Raw genomic sequence first — 15,012 nt, 5'->3', positions numbered from 1 at the left:
ACGCATGCGTTCGTTACTGTTGTGGTCAAAACTAACGAACGACTAAGTGCGGAAACGCATGCGCAAGTGTACGTTCGGGTAGTACCGGTCAAAGAAATGTCACGACAAGGGTTAGGCAACAGGTGTCAGAAGCAACGCCGCTTTGTGAAAGTGATCAATCGAAGATCTGCAATGATGAATTAATGTCGGCAGATTCCGCGTTCAGCTTATCCGGGTTCCACTCCGCCTCGGGCAAATTTTGTTTTTTTTTTTTTTTGATGGACCATGGACCTGAAAAAAATTCATAACTCGCAAGAACGTTTTTTAATTTACTCACGTGATTACCGCCTCGCCTGAGGCGCTTGCGCAACGTATCGCGCTGGTGCGTTAAGTTTTACTCTCGCCCCTTGTTACGTAGATGCCTCGTGTGAAAATTTTCGGTTTTTCCTGTATCGACCCAGGGACGTAGAAATCTAATTACTTGAAAAGCGTTAATTAATCCAATAATTATTCGAAAAAATATGTTAAAAAATCATTTTTCCATTGCTTGCTCGCGTCGTTACGGCATCGCCAATCGAAATCGTTACTCACTGAGCAGCCACAAATTTCATTGCAAGTCTTAATCGCAACAATGGTTGCTCTCAAACGAAATCAAGGAAAGACACTTTTTACGTCTTAAACTCTTCATCTCAAGGGCCTTAGCAGAAGCCCTTTAGGCTGTGAATTGCAGCATTTCCCATTATAATTTTACTACCTGAATATTCAAGTTCAAAGGCAATTTTAATATCCCGGATCAGCACATTATCAAGGGCTCGTTCGGAGGCATTTTCGTAAATTTTTAGTGGGGAAATAATTGACTACACAAGCACCGAAAGCCGTCGTTTATTTCATTTAGTGCCCTGAAGCTCTCTTTAAGTCGAACAAAAATCCTCCTTCTGCTGAAGGGTCGCGGAGCTCAATTTCGGAGGGACCTTTGTGATCCCTGTGGACATAACTTCGCAGTTGAAAAGCAAGTAATAGAACATTGCTTTAAACTCCAATAAAGCGCACCTGGAGCCCATGGCGTTCCTAGGGCTAGCTCCGAAGGGGGCTCAAAAGAGTTGATGGAGGCTGTATTTTGGCCTGAAAATCTTTCAGGGTCAAATTTGGTTGGGTCTGGGCTGAAGGCCGGGTCCCTCTCGCGGCCTATATATGAGCAAAGCAGATAATCTTCAAGTTTTAACTGTACAGAGGATTTATCTGGGGATAAACCAATTGGGATTGTTACTCTGTGGGTGCCTCCGCTGAGAGCCACTTCCTTGACACTTCTGACACCCTTTTGAAAAACTACCACTGGTGGAAGCTAAAAAATTAACCCACAAACGTTTACATCCACTTGCTTTATTTCGACTAAAGATTCATACGTGAACTCGCCATTGATGGCCTCAAAAGCCTCAAGAATCTTTTCCCTAAGCTTTGCTTGCACGTCTTTGTCGACTGCCAGCTCATAAGAGCCGAAGCAAATAGTTGTGGAAATGGCATTCAAACCAGCAAAAAGGAACAGCAAAGCTTAGGCTGCGATGCTATGGTTGGTTAAGTTCTTTAAACGACTAAATTTGCTTTTACGGGCAGATTCCTTTGGGATGGCAAGGCCAGTTTCCCGTTCAGCTTCCTCCTGAGGTCGGTTTAGTCCCTTTCTCCCTTCCAACGTTTGATCGAAATCGCGCAATTTTGAGGTTCCACTGCAGAACTCGAAGTCGACGATTCAGATCTGCAGAAGATAATGATCTAGATCAGAATCTAAATGTTTTGAAAATGAAATTAGCACGGACTTGAAGGGTGGTTTGAAAAGAAGCGCGTCTTGATCGCCCTGTACATAGCGTTCTCGAGGTGATGGCCATGCTCTCTAGCTCCAATTCTGCTCAAGTCCCCATATGCAGTTTCCACTAAATTACCAAAGTAAATTTGAGGACATTCCTCGGCAACATGGGCATACCAGCAGGGGCAATTAACCCGAATTATTGGCAGTCGAATAAAAACCGGATTCTGAGCATACATTAGGGGAGGGAATTGAAAGGGAAATATTTTCCAAACCAACAATGGACTTTTGGAAACCTCTTGGTCCATCATCGGACTAAAGTCCATTTAATCAGAGCTTTATTATAAAATGCAAATGCGAGCCCCACCTCAGGGTTTTAATTAAAAAGACGAAACCCGGGTGCGGTCCCACTCGCGCTTTGACCATTGTTAAAAGCTCAACAAAGTTTGATTTGGACATATTAAGTTTCATCCGCCTTGGTGGCTTCGTTCCCGATTTAATTTAATCCGCATTTCGACTCCTGTTTTTGGGAGATTTATGCCGGAAAGCCTGTTCACTAATGAGGTGCATTTCGTTACTACAATAGTGAATGCATCTCAAATTTATGTCTTCCTCAACCCAGTTAATTCCGTGTGATCATGTCCATTATTATATTCCAAATCAAGCAAGGGAACTTCACACTTAGCTGAGTCGGATAAACGGTGGCCGTGGCTGCAAAGCTCACTTCTGCGGGTTTTAATTATTGTTGATGATCCGATAAAACTATAAAACAACCCACACTTAAAAAATTCTTCTAGTAGACGGTCAAGATTTTGCTCGAAGCGCGATTTCGATGCATACATTAGCGCGAAAACAGCAACCAAGTGAATGGTACACGTTTTAATTGTCGAAGAAGCTAATTTATGGTTCAGAAGTTGAATAATAACAGGTAAATTACATGTACATGTGAGTGACCTACATGAGTGTTTTATAATAAGTGCCTATATATCAGGGTTAATGCAAATGTAACATACGAGATTCACTGCTTTGCTCGTTGCAAGAAGCAGCAATTTTCCTCCGTGGAGCGGCCCCTCCCCAGTCAAGCCCTCTTTTGAGCTCTATCCAAGCTCTGCCGACGAGCATTGTGAGAAATTGAGGCTGCTACCATTGACCAACGGTCAAAACTTGCGTCTCCCTCTTTTCCTGCCAGCTGCTTCGCGTGAATCGAATTTTCACAATTTTCACTTCGCCATTTCCTCTCTCTCCTCATTTGAACGTGTATGCCACAGTACTATTAACTAAGGACTACTTTTTCAGGGAATTTTCGAGACATGCACCCACAGTTCGAAGAGCTTTTCCTGCCGATGCTGCTGCTGCTGCTTTTCCGGCGGACTGCAGCCCAGCAGCCCCCGCACATAATCTTCATAATAGCAGATGATTTGGTAAGAACTTTTCTTCACAAAAACGTCTAGACTGGATTATCTGGTGCTACAAAATTCTTCAGTTTCCAGCTTAAAACATCATCAAGCTCTGACAAATCCTTCAAGCAAATTAATCTATTCGGCGCTAATTAAATTAAAATATTGTTTGGCCGGCGAATTTCATGGTCAAGGCTCCTGTCGGATTTCCCATCGCATGTCTATATCACATTTATTTAATAACAATTAATTACTCTTAATTAATGAATGCAAATTGTCATCCTTCCAGGATCTCTTCATAAGAGTGAGAGAACAGTGTTCGAGGATTAACTAAACCGAAAAATTGATTTTTAAGGGTTGGAACGACGTAGGCTTCCATGGCAGCAATCAAATTTCCACCCCCAACATTGACGCCTTGGCTTATAATGGCATCATTATGAACAGCCATTATGTCCAATCGTACAGCACCCCTACCAGAGCCGCCCTACTTACCGGCAAATTTCCTATGAGATTAGGTATTGATAATAAGTTATGACAAGGTTATTAAGGAATGAGGATGAAGGGCGGTTTAAATAATGCGAACGCATTATTGAGGTTTTCGCCCAAAAAAGTACTCCATAAAAATAACGTTGGTGTCACAAATCTAACTTTTGAGAAAACTGAGACAGATGAGAACATAATTTGAGATTTCTATGAGTCTTCTCTTACTCTTTGGGAAGAGGAGGTTGAGCACTGGAGAAGTGATAGACGTCACAACTGCGAGTGGGATTAATGCCCCTTTGAGGCACTCGTAATTGCGTTGATGTGATGAGTTATTCTAGGGATATTAAATGTTTATCAAACTAAACTGTACCGGGACGGAAATTTTGAAAAATTTAAATATTTAGTTTGAGAGAAATTTCCTTCGCCAAATTCTCAAGAAAAAATTCTGCGTCAATAGATAAGAAACTTTTAGTTTATTTTTTTAAATAATTTCATATTTCAAAATTTATTTTTATTCATGAAACTTTTTATATTGTTCGCATTTGACGTAAAAACGTTCGCCATGGACGCTATAATTTTTATAATTGACTAAAATTCTTTGAATTCACAAATCAATTTTCCCTTTAAGATTGTTCCTCACTTCATCCACACTTCTTAATCAACGGAAATCGTCTGCTGATCATCTCAATTTAGCATAATTTTTGCACCATGTGAAAATTCCAGGTATGCAAGGACCAAGCCTTGTCGCTGCAGAAAAAAAGGCCCTCCCGGACCAAAAGCTTTTACCAGCATACCTAAAGGTAACTCTGTAATTACCACCTTATATTTGCAAATTACCCGTTCAAAATTCCAGGACGTTGGTTACGAAACCTATTTAATAGGAAAATGGCACTTGGGCTACAGCAGATGGAACGAAACCCCCACCTTCAGAGGCTTTGACCATCACTTTGGCTTCTACAACTCATATACCAGCTACTACGACTACCTGTCTACATGGACGGTATGATGTTCTGCTCTAGTTCATCCCTTAATTAATTAATCCGTTCCAATTATTAAAGTATAACGACCACGACTACACCGGATTTGACCTCAGGAAAGACGGAATTCCAGCGTTCGAAGAAGGGGGCAAATATGCCACGGACTTGTTCACCGAACACAGCATAAACGTTATCTCCAACCACGATACTGCTAAACCTTTATTTCTGATGTTATCCCACTTAGGGGTGCATACAGCCAATAAAGGAAAACCCTTGGAGGCCCCCCAAGAAGCAATTAATAAATTTAGGCATGTAGTTGATTCTGGCAGGCGCACTTATGCAGGTAAGAATTCTATACAGGATATTGCAGAAGATTCTAGTAGGTATCCTTTTGAAGCCATGGTATCGAAACTGGATGATAGCCTGGGAGAAATCATGGAAGCATTGGAGAAGAAGGACATGTTAGCTAATACTATAGTTGCGTTCATAAGTGATAATGGGGCAGCCACAGTAGGTATGTCGCCTGTTTTAACCTAAGAGGCATTTATAACATTTAAAAGGGGACAACCCCAATTATGGTAGCAACTTCCCCCTTCGGGGGATGAAGGACACCCTGTTTGAGGGAGGAATCCGCAGTGTCGCGTTTATATGGAGCCCTTTATTAGTCCAAACTGCAAGAGTATCTACAGATTTAGTGCACGTCACTGACTGGTTACCCACCCTCTTCACCGCTGCAGGGGGTGATATTGGGGCCTTGGATCCTGAAATAGACGGAATTGACCTGTGGTCGACTTTAGTGTACGAGTTACCCTCGGCAAGAAACGACATATTACTCAATATTGACGAGAAGACCAGGAGCGCTGGTTTAAGGCTTTATAACTGGAAGCTGATCGTTGGTAATGGAAAGAGAAAATTTGATAGGAAAAAATTACTATTAAGGTGACTACCAAGGTACCAGCCAAAATGGCACTTACAACGACTACTACGGCCACATTGTGATGGAAGATGTTGAAGAGCAGCAGTACAATACTTCAGCCATATACGAAAGCTCCGCGGGAAAAATAACCAGAAAAATCAATTATACACCTCCAACTGAGGGCGAATACGAGATTCTCAGGAAGCAATCTACGATGAAATGTTCTGCAGTTAAGAAGAACCCTTGTGACCCTGCAAGTAAGGGTTGAAATATCTTCCATAAGAAAAATGTTGTTTAAATCCATCACAGAAGATTTTGGTTTTAGGTGGGTCTGTGTGTCTCTATGATATCCCCAGTGACCCTTGCGAGGAAAATGACCTGGCTAAATTTTTCCCCAATGTGGTAAGGCAGATGAAGCGCGCGTTGGTCGATTATAGGAAGGAACTGGTGCCTCAAAGCGAGGGGGAATTGGATATTGAGGGAGCCGATCCTAAGCTGTTTAAGCATACATGGAATCCTTGGGTAGACTGCATTGATGCCACGTGCCAGATCGCCTAATTTAGAATAGAATAAACAGCAAAGTGAGAACATCTTGGTATTATTATTCACAATCCTTTTCCCTCCTTAGAAAATCGGAACCGAAGCAGCTCTGCAAACTAGTTTCCATATTGGAAGTGATTTTAGGCTTTCTGGCTGATGAAAGATTTCGCCATTGGTCGCATTCAAGTGTTCGACTCTCTTCATGGTCTTGGAGTATGTGAGTGAAAATTGGATTTCAAAAGAAGTAAATCCTACTTCATACTACCGGGGGGATTTACCATTCTACTGAAATGACCCTGAAACTAAAATATCTTTGATTGTCCTCAGTAGTTCCTGTAGAACTAGATGTTCTTTATTTATAATAAAATAATAAAATTCAGACTTATAATAATTTGTTTAAAACGTGAATTATTAATTTATTGACTAAATAAATTAGGATACTTAGCTTATTAATATAGGTAGTAATTTGAGTAACGCAAACATTTACATGTGCCCGCTTTATATAGAAACACCCAAACTATCCATTATTCTCCTCCTTTGAGGTCTTTTTAGCACGTAGCAGTTTGTCGATTAATAGATAAAAGCAGATGGTACAGTACGAAATAATTATTCAGGTTCAAGATCAAGTTTAATAAGGACAGAAGTCAATTATCCTTGCTGTAGAAGAACCAACAGAAGAATTGATAGAAAACAAGGAGGAAATAGCATGTTTCTCAGAAGATTGTTTCTTAAGGCGCTAAAGACATATTCTAGATCATCTAACAATCTAGCCATAACAGTTTTCGAACATGATAACGGATCATAGAGCAGATTCAGAAAGGAAGAATGTAGCGCAAGAGTAAACAAGAAGATGAAGCTGACCCTGGGCGAAGAACAGGACGAAGCTCTGATTGGAATAGCCTCAAAAATATGCAAGTTTTGCAGTGTGCTGGTTGTGGTGTGACCAGGAAAACACAAGAATGAAGAAAATGGTGATAAAGTGGAAAGAAAGGACAAAGAGAGGCAATCAAGACTCAAAGAGGACTTTGAAACTGAAATGAAGGCCCGAAGATCTTTTCTTACCTTCGATCGTTCACTGATCTTTTCCGCATTCAAAAATTCCCCTCGCAGACCAAGATCGACAGTTCCTAGTCCTTTTTCTCGAATATTCTCTGGCAACACCGGCCCAGCAAGTCGAGTTTACTACCACCCAAAACGTAACTTGAAGTAGCAACTGCGAACCAAAGGAAACCAAGTGTTGCGGTGATTCCAATGACGTCACTCGCGGTTACACTAGCGATACTGACCCTCCCCCCAGTGGATAGTAAACCTTATAAGGATTGAAATCATTCCTGCTGCTGAGTCCAAGACAGTCTCCTTCCTCGACCAGTCAGCACCATAGGCCCTGGGGTTTTTGGTTGACTTGGGAATCGCGCCAAAACCATTTTTGGTGAAGATTTCTTCAAAGTACGTCTACTAGTGCGAGAAATGAAGAAGTGCTTGATGGTTTTTGGGTGCTTGGTGGCTGCAAATCTGGCGGCTGACAATAAGAAAAGTACGAAACCGAACATTGTAGTTATTGTTGCTGACGATATGGTACGTATTTTGGGGCTCAGATAGGATCGTATGTAGAGTTAATAGAGCGTAGAGTGGATGTGGCGTAAATTCACAAATTTTAACAGACAGCAAAGCCGAATTAATTATAGCACGTAATTAAATTGCCTAATTTAAAGTTTAATTAATCTTCAGAAATACATAAATTTATGGGAAATTTTTCTCTTTTTTGACCTTTGATTTAACAATCTAATGCATGCTCATATATTAGTACCACCCAACCATGAGATAGATAAATATAATAGAGAGCCTAACCTACATGGTGTAGTGGGTGTGTTTAGTCGGCAAACTATTCAAAGATGGTTGATAACAAATGCATGGAAATACCTTAAATATAAGCATGATTAATGTGGCAATTAACCGAAAGTCTGGCTACCGCACACGTGATGACGTCATCGAAGATCGGGTGTACTCCCTCTGACGTCATCGGGAATGTAGTCATAATTCCCTAATCTCGTTAACAAGCCTGTGGCTTTTTTCTTCGTTACCGTAAAGTTAAAGTATCTTTCTTATCTTCAATATTTGCACCACCAGCACGCCCATCGACAGGAATGCATCAATTAAGAAGTTTTTTTCTGATTTATTACTTACTTAGCGAGCTAAAAATGCATGTCATAACACATAAAAACCCCATATACCATTATACATGAATGTAAATACAGATCACCTATTAAGTAATTAGCATTTTTTCCTTATTAAAGCGACATCGTATAGGAAACGTAAACACACTGATATACACATCCTTATGTACACGCTTCACAAGTGTTGATTTGCCAATTAAGTCTTCACACACATGGGCTTGGGCTAAAATAAAAATTTATGTAACCAGATGGGCAGTCTCTTCACTAATTTAAAGGGAATGTAAGTGGTTTTTATGCAAACAGAAACTTGGGGCAACAGTCTTTCTAGGCCATTCGAAAAATATTAGACTACCACCATGTAATTATCAAACCCTCATCAAGATCTTCTTAATGAGCTCGTTAAGAATTTCCATCCTTGCAGTAGGATCCGGGCTGAGATGTAGACGAAGATATATCCTGGTCTTCATAAGAAACTAATATTCTTTGTTTTCGCTCTAGGGGTTCAACGATGTAAGCTTTCACGGAAGCAACGAGATTCCTACTCCGAATATTGACGCTTTAGCCTATAATGGAGTAATTCTAAACAGCCACTACACGCAGGCCCTTTGCACCCCTTCGAGGGCCTCGTTTTTGACTGGGAAGTACCCCATCCACTTAGGTGAGAAAAATCCGGTTGTGGCTTTATACAATTTTAACTCTATCGCGAAAACGTGAGGCGCCACTGATTGTATTAGGATGTGGGGGTTCTAGGTATATTAAAGATTTATGGAAGTTTTCGATTTTATAGCGAAAAACGTATAGGCGCAACGGAAAGATTTGGGTAAATTTTCAGTATTATGCTTGAAAATCATAGTCATGGGTGACTGATTTGGAAATAGTTCCAAAAAGTTCTTCAAGCTACTAGAGTTTCTTAAAACCATCACGGTCTATCGAAATATTCGACGCCACTGCTTTCAGAGCTACATGTTGGCTTCAAGTATGTGGCAAATTTAGGAAGATTTTCAGTGTGATATTCGCCAAATCAAAGGTGTACCGGACCGATTCGCGAACTTTTGAAAGGAAATATTTGCATTCTTGAAATCCCCAAGAAAATATTCTACGCTACTGCTTAGATGAGGATGCATGGGCTCCGCGCATGCTTCAAATTCAAGAAAATTTCCGCTTTGATTCTTCAAATGCCAGAGGCGTACCATTACCATATTATTACTATAAAGTTTCCAATTTGCATCTTTACGTCGAAGGTAATTTCCACGAAACAAAGGCGCCTTATTTAGCCCTAATTGAAGCAAATCCTAATCTTCTACCAGGATACGTTTCACCGCACGAATAGGATGCAAAAGCAATCTAGATCCAATGTCCTTCTCAAAACCACATGATACGTATCATTGCTCGCCTTGAGAGACAATATGCACGGAAACTTAAATCTAGGCCACATAATAAGAACCTTGAGGTCAAGTTTACGAACTTTAAGACCAATTATCACCTGCCCTAGTTGAACTAAACGCACTGATACAATAACAGGAAAATTTCCTTTCATTACAATTCTATGATTTCGATTTTCTGCACAAGGTCACATGCGACACTGAAGCACTCAAGACTCGTAATCATAAATCCTCAATGGCATAAACTTTGAAAAAAGTCAAGTTTACAAACCATGAACTTGATCGATTTGTAATTATTGGAGTTAGCTAAGATATCGGTAATTGGCTGTTAGGTAATTTCTTGACGGCTTAAGATAATCGGATTTATATGCCGTTTAAACCATGAGAGTTGTTTTAAAATTCTGTTATTGTGTATTAATATTAATTATTGTTTCTTGTATTAATCCGTTATCTCATTGGTTTTTGCTTGGTCGCGTAAGCGCGCAAATTGGTAAGTTAGTTGAGGCTCGGAAAAGTGGTTTTAGACCTTTACAACTAGGCACGCAATAAGTTGTAAATAATGAGGGCAAACCTTGTACTTGACATTAGTTAAACTTATCACCTACATGGGGAACACGTAAAAACATATCACCAGCCATAAAGTATCCTTAATTAGTATAGTAAATTCCAATACCTTTTTTCTCTTCTAATTAAGGCTTGCCTATGAAATAGTAAAAATGGAAATCATGCCAATAATTTACTGTTTTATTCAAAAATTTTACATAATTTTTTTCCATATTTTGCGTTTTTTACATTATTGTTTATGTTTATGTAATATTAATGTAGTAATCTGACGAGAGCTGCGGTCTAAGTTTACACACGAAAGAAATCTATATTTAACACGAAAGTCACAGTTAAAACGCAAGAAATAGACTCAAGAACGGCTCCAAGAAGCTTCAAAGGCCCTTCCAGGTAACTGGAGACGCGTTCCGCTGGAGGGCGGTGGTGGAGCAGTAACTCTTGAAGCACTCAATATGTGGCGTCAATATCGCGGTTGTGTAATTTCAACAGGAACGTTCCCAATTTTAAGAATGTTGATGAATTTTTTCTCAGTTTTAGATTTTTAGGCGAATAAAACCTCCATTTCCTGGAACAGCAGCAAATTAAAAACATCCTTGAATTTTACCTTAAAAACCACTATGGGTTTTGTGAGAGTCCCAAAAATCGATTTCAACCTTTAATAATGCCTCCTCAATTATTTCCGGTTTGGTGTTCACACCTGGGAACTCATCATTTAATCACGAATCAAACCACTATGGTTTTTAGGATTATTTTAATCAGCGTCATTGGGAAAGCTCCTCAGTGGCGTAACAAGAACCAAGTACACCAATACATAAAGTTTAGATTAATATACCTGTCTGAGACCAACGCCAATTAACAGTTAAAGTTGATTGATTGATTATGTAATCTAGAAGACAGGCATATAATGCTAATCATAATATAGATACATGTATAATAGGACAGCCACAGAATGTAAAAAATATTATATCAAATCAATAACTAATTGTTATTTTTAGCTTCTTAAAAAGAGAATGGTGTACACCTACTCTAATCGAGAAATCTACTGGTGAATGATTATTAAACGAGGCAGGTGGATAATTTACGTTTCATTTAATCGTCGATTACATCCTTTTAAGCAAATTTCACGCCACTGAATCCCGAATGCTTTTAGGCATGCAGCACTTGGTCATCTTGGAGCCAGAACCGTGGGGAGTACCATTAAACGAAACTCTACTCCCAGAGTACCTCAGAAGAAACGGCTACATCACCAGGGCAATTGGCAAGTGGCATTTGGGCTTCTTTAAGAAAGAGTACACCCCCACTTTCAGGGGATTTGATAGTCACTACGGGTACTGGCAGGGGTTCCACGACTATTACGATCATACCATTCATGCGACTGTAATAAACCACTTCACCTTTTTTTCTAGTAAGTTATTTATCTCAATTTTACAGTACACAAACGAGTACGGCTACGATTTCCGTCGCAACATGACTGTCGCTTGGGATGCGAAAGGCAAATATTCCACCACCCTGTTCACTGAAGAGGCAGTAAAAGTGATCCACGAACACAATACTGAACACCCAATGTTCATGTATTTGGCCCACTTGGCTCCTCACGCAGGAAACGACTGGAACCCCCTGCAGGCTCCCGATGAGGAAATTGCCAAGTTTGCCCACATCCAGGATCCAGAAAGAAGGGTTTATGCTGCGATGGTCTCGCTGCTCGACAAGAGTGTTGGAGCTGTAGTCACAGCTTTGAGGGAGAAGCGAATGTTGGAAAATTCGGTTATTATCTTTATGTCCGATAATGGAGCTGCATCAAATGGGATTCATGCCAATCATGGGTCAAATTTTCCATTTAGAGGGGTAGGTAGAGTTTCTGATTTTTCAATAAGCAGGTTGTGACTGTATTTGAGTTTAGATGAAATCAAGCGTTTGGGAGGGGGCCATGAGAAACATTGCGGCTGTCTGGAGTCCTCTTATCAAGTATCCAAGGAGGGTTTCCAACAATTTAATGCATATCTCTGATTGGTTGCCCACGTTATTGAGCGCTGCAGGTAACCATAATAAAACACACAGAAAATTCACCCTAAAATCAATCATTTCAGGAATTGACCAGAACCAACTATCTCCCTCTCTGGATGGAAAAGATCAATGGAAATCAATCTCTGAGAGTGCTGAATCTCCTCGCTCCGAAATCCTACACAACATAGATGACATTTTTAAGACTGGAGCCTTGAGACAAGGCCACTGGAAGTACCTTTACGGGTCTATGTCCAAGGGAATGAAAGATCTATGGTATGGAAGCAATGGCCAAGATCCTTCGTACATTTACGACCCTAAATCAGTCATCAACAGTCCTGCTGGTACTGCGATTTCCGGTTTGGTCACGTATCAACAAATCAAGGAGAAAAACGAGCTCAAAACTAATAATTTCTCTATCAACATTTTGAACATTACTGACGTGATAAGACTGAGGAATGATGCCACAATTAAGTGCACAGAACCTGAAAATCAATTAGAGAGCAATGATTGCAATCCTATAGAAGCCCCTTGTCTGTTTAATATCCTAGAAGACCCTTGTGAAAAGGTTAACTTGGCTTCGCAGAAGCTTTCTATATTGGCACATCTAGAAGAAAAATTCAGGAGGTACAGAAGCTCCGCTAGGGCACCAATAAATGTTCCAAGGGACCCCAATGCAGACCCAGCGAAGTACAATGGGGTCTGGACCAACTGGCAAGACGCCGAAGTAATAACTCAGAAAATCCGCTTCAGGACCCTATCTCAACTTACTGTGAGTCTGATCTCAGGAGGGTGTGTTGCCATTTTAATCATAATTGCGATTTTGCTAACGCTAACCTGTAGAAAGTCGCCTAAAAGAAGTAGTAGCCCCATTTATGAGCAGACAAAGCAATGTAGCATCGAACCTAAAGAGCACAATGTTTTTGAGGAGAGAGAAAAGCAGATGAGAACGTGTTTGAAGGATGAATTTAGAGACGTATAGAAGAAAGTTAAATTTTGTGGCTTCCAGTAGTCTCTAAGTAGTCAATTTTAAGTTAATTTATTTTCGTTATTACTCGTAAAGAAATCTGAATAAAAACTTATTATAAAGGCAAAGTTTCAGAGGTCTTGATGGAGCGTGTGGCACTGTGCGGTTAAGAAACGATATATGAGTGAACTTTACAAATACATCACAATTAGAACTAATATTTCCTCGAAAACTGCCCCAAAGAGATTATGCAAAGAAATTCTGGATATTTTCATCAGAAAAATTCATTTGTTGTGATAGTCATGTGCTTACTTACTAATCTACATTTCGTTGTATGTATGGAATATAAAAGTGTGGTATAAATTGAGCATAAATAGATTTCTTTAAATTGAGCGTACTCCACGATAAAACTACTCCCCAATTAAAAATTTATTAATTATCATTTTCGTATAATTATTTTTTGTAACTTTCAGAAATTCGAATGCTGAAAACGGGAAAAATAATGTGAAATATTCAAAACCAGTTGCTTAGAAAATCAGTATGGGGCGCGTTCCGACAGATGGAGCTGTCGGGAATGAAAGTTATTAATGTTAATTCTCGATGCTGTAAATAGATGGCACCGGCATGAAAGTGCGCTATTTAGAAAGAGTACTTTCACCATTATCAAAAAATTAATTGATTCGAGAAGAAAGTAATTTCTCGACAACAAAGCAAACAAAATTACAGTTAGAGGTACAGCCAAACAGGCAACGACAAATATAGCAAGGCAAATTTCTAATGGCCAATATCTGTAGTTAGCCAGGTTTATACTAATTACTTGACAATAATCCAATTTACTTCGGAGCTAAATTATTAATGCGCAGTCAACTTCAATGGCGAACGTTGTTCTCTTCACTAAAACTGTAGGTCAATGTTAACTTCAACAACACATTAGTAATTCCGCCCTTAGTTTTTCAGGTACCTAACGGTCGAAAGATTAAATCTTGAAAAAGTTCAAATATTTTGTCAATGTTTTATGAAAATTGAAGTCCTTCAGATAACTTTATCCGAAAGACAATTGTCATAACAATGAAGGGTGAAAACCTTTAAACCATCACGCTCCTATGCAACGAACAAAGACAGAACTTTTCCTACCACTTCAAATGCATAGGATCCGCCTACTTTCGATGGTCGTTTATACTTACGTTTTTCCGATTAAACGTTACATAATTTACACACGAAAGGAATTTATCATTCATAAATTAGCATCGAAGTAAATAAACTATATAAATCCCTTAAAATAAACAATATCAGTAAGGTTATGATATATTTTACTTGGGTTTGCAATACTTTTATTGAACTTTGTATAAATATTAAGGCATAAACGATTGTTAAGTCTTTACTTTATTGTTAATTATGTTCCATATTTCAGGATTCCTTGCATGCAATTGAGCGTTACTGCGTAGTAAGATACATAATGTATGTATGGAAGACCGTACTCCACTGGAAAATAACCTTGATAGTACTGTTGACATTAAATGTAGCGATAGGATTATACAGTATCGCTATCCAGGGTACAAGGTATAACCTTGTTTTTCAAGTTTTGAAATATTGACTATTAAACTACAAAAAATCCACTTGAAAATAAATGAAATGGGACGCCCATCATCAAGAATATGTCCTAAAAAAAGACCTCACTAGGGCGTCTATCATCATCCTGTGTGGTTACATTTACAGTATGACATGAGCCTGAGTATAATCTTCTTGGGTTACTCACGTCTCCCCATCTAATTTTAACTTGTTTGAAATTCAGCGTTAGAGGTCAAAGAAAACGCGGCATTAAATTTCTTACAATGAA

General features: G+C 39.4%; 3 protein-coding genes across 3 annotated transcripts; 2 read left to right on the top strand and 1 right to left on the bottom strand.

Moving 5' to 3' along the window:
- Positions 1–890: 890 nt before the first annotated feature.
- On the bottom strand, positions 891–2,016 carry LOC136347989 (cytochrome P450 3A19-like). Its single transcript, XM_066298477.1, is given in 5 exon segments — positions 891–1,081; positions 1,084–1,294; positions 1,349–1,527; positions 1,585–1,700; positions 1,835–2,016. Coding segments are annotated over 5 exon segments (879 nt in total).
- Positions 2,017–2,167: 151 nt separating this feature from the next.
- On the top strand, positions 2,168–6,140 carry LOC136347932 (arylsulfatase B-like). Its single transcript, XM_066298358.1, has 10 exons — positions 2,168–2,705; positions 3,074–3,198; positions 3,530–3,689; positions 4,381–4,457; positions 4,511–4,657; positions 4,716–4,977; positions 5,032–5,148; positions 5,195–5,530; positions 5,586–5,807; positions 5,876–6,140. Exons 2-10 carry the CDS (start codon positions 3,088–3,090, stop codon positions 6,106–6,108), a joined length of 1,665 nt encoding a protein of 554 aa, XP_066154455.1. The 5' UTR covers positions 2,168–2,705; positions 3,074–3,087; the 3' UTR covers positions 6,109–6,140.
- A 1,228-nt stretch (positions 6,141–7,368) lies between these two features.
- Positions 7,369–13,567, top strand: LOC136347929 (arylsulfatase B-like). The gene is made up of 6 exons (XM_066298355.1): positions 7,369–7,665; positions 8,763–8,922; positions 11,358–11,584; positions 11,639–12,052; positions 12,108–12,243; positions 12,295–13,567. The coding sequence occupies exons 1-6, from the start codon at positions 7,558–7,560 to the stop codon at positions 13,188–13,190; spliced, it is 1,941 nt and encodes a 646-aa protein (XP_066154452.1). The 5' UTR covers positions 7,369–7,557; the 3' UTR covers positions 13,191–13,567.
- The last annotated feature ends 1,445 nt before the right edge of the window (positions 13,568–15,012 follow it).

The sequence above is a fragment of the Euwallacea fornicatus genome, chromosome 30 (assembly GCF_040115645.1).
Source record: "Euwallacea fornicatus isolate EFF26 chromosome 30, ASM4011564v1, whole genome shotgun sequence".
Classification (NCBI taxonomy): Eukaryota; Metazoa; Arthropoda; class Insecta; order Coleoptera; family Curculionidae; genus Euwallacea; species Euwallacea fornicatus.
Note: the sequence above shows the minus strand (reverse complement) of the source record. Positions and strands in the feature narration are given on the sequence as shown.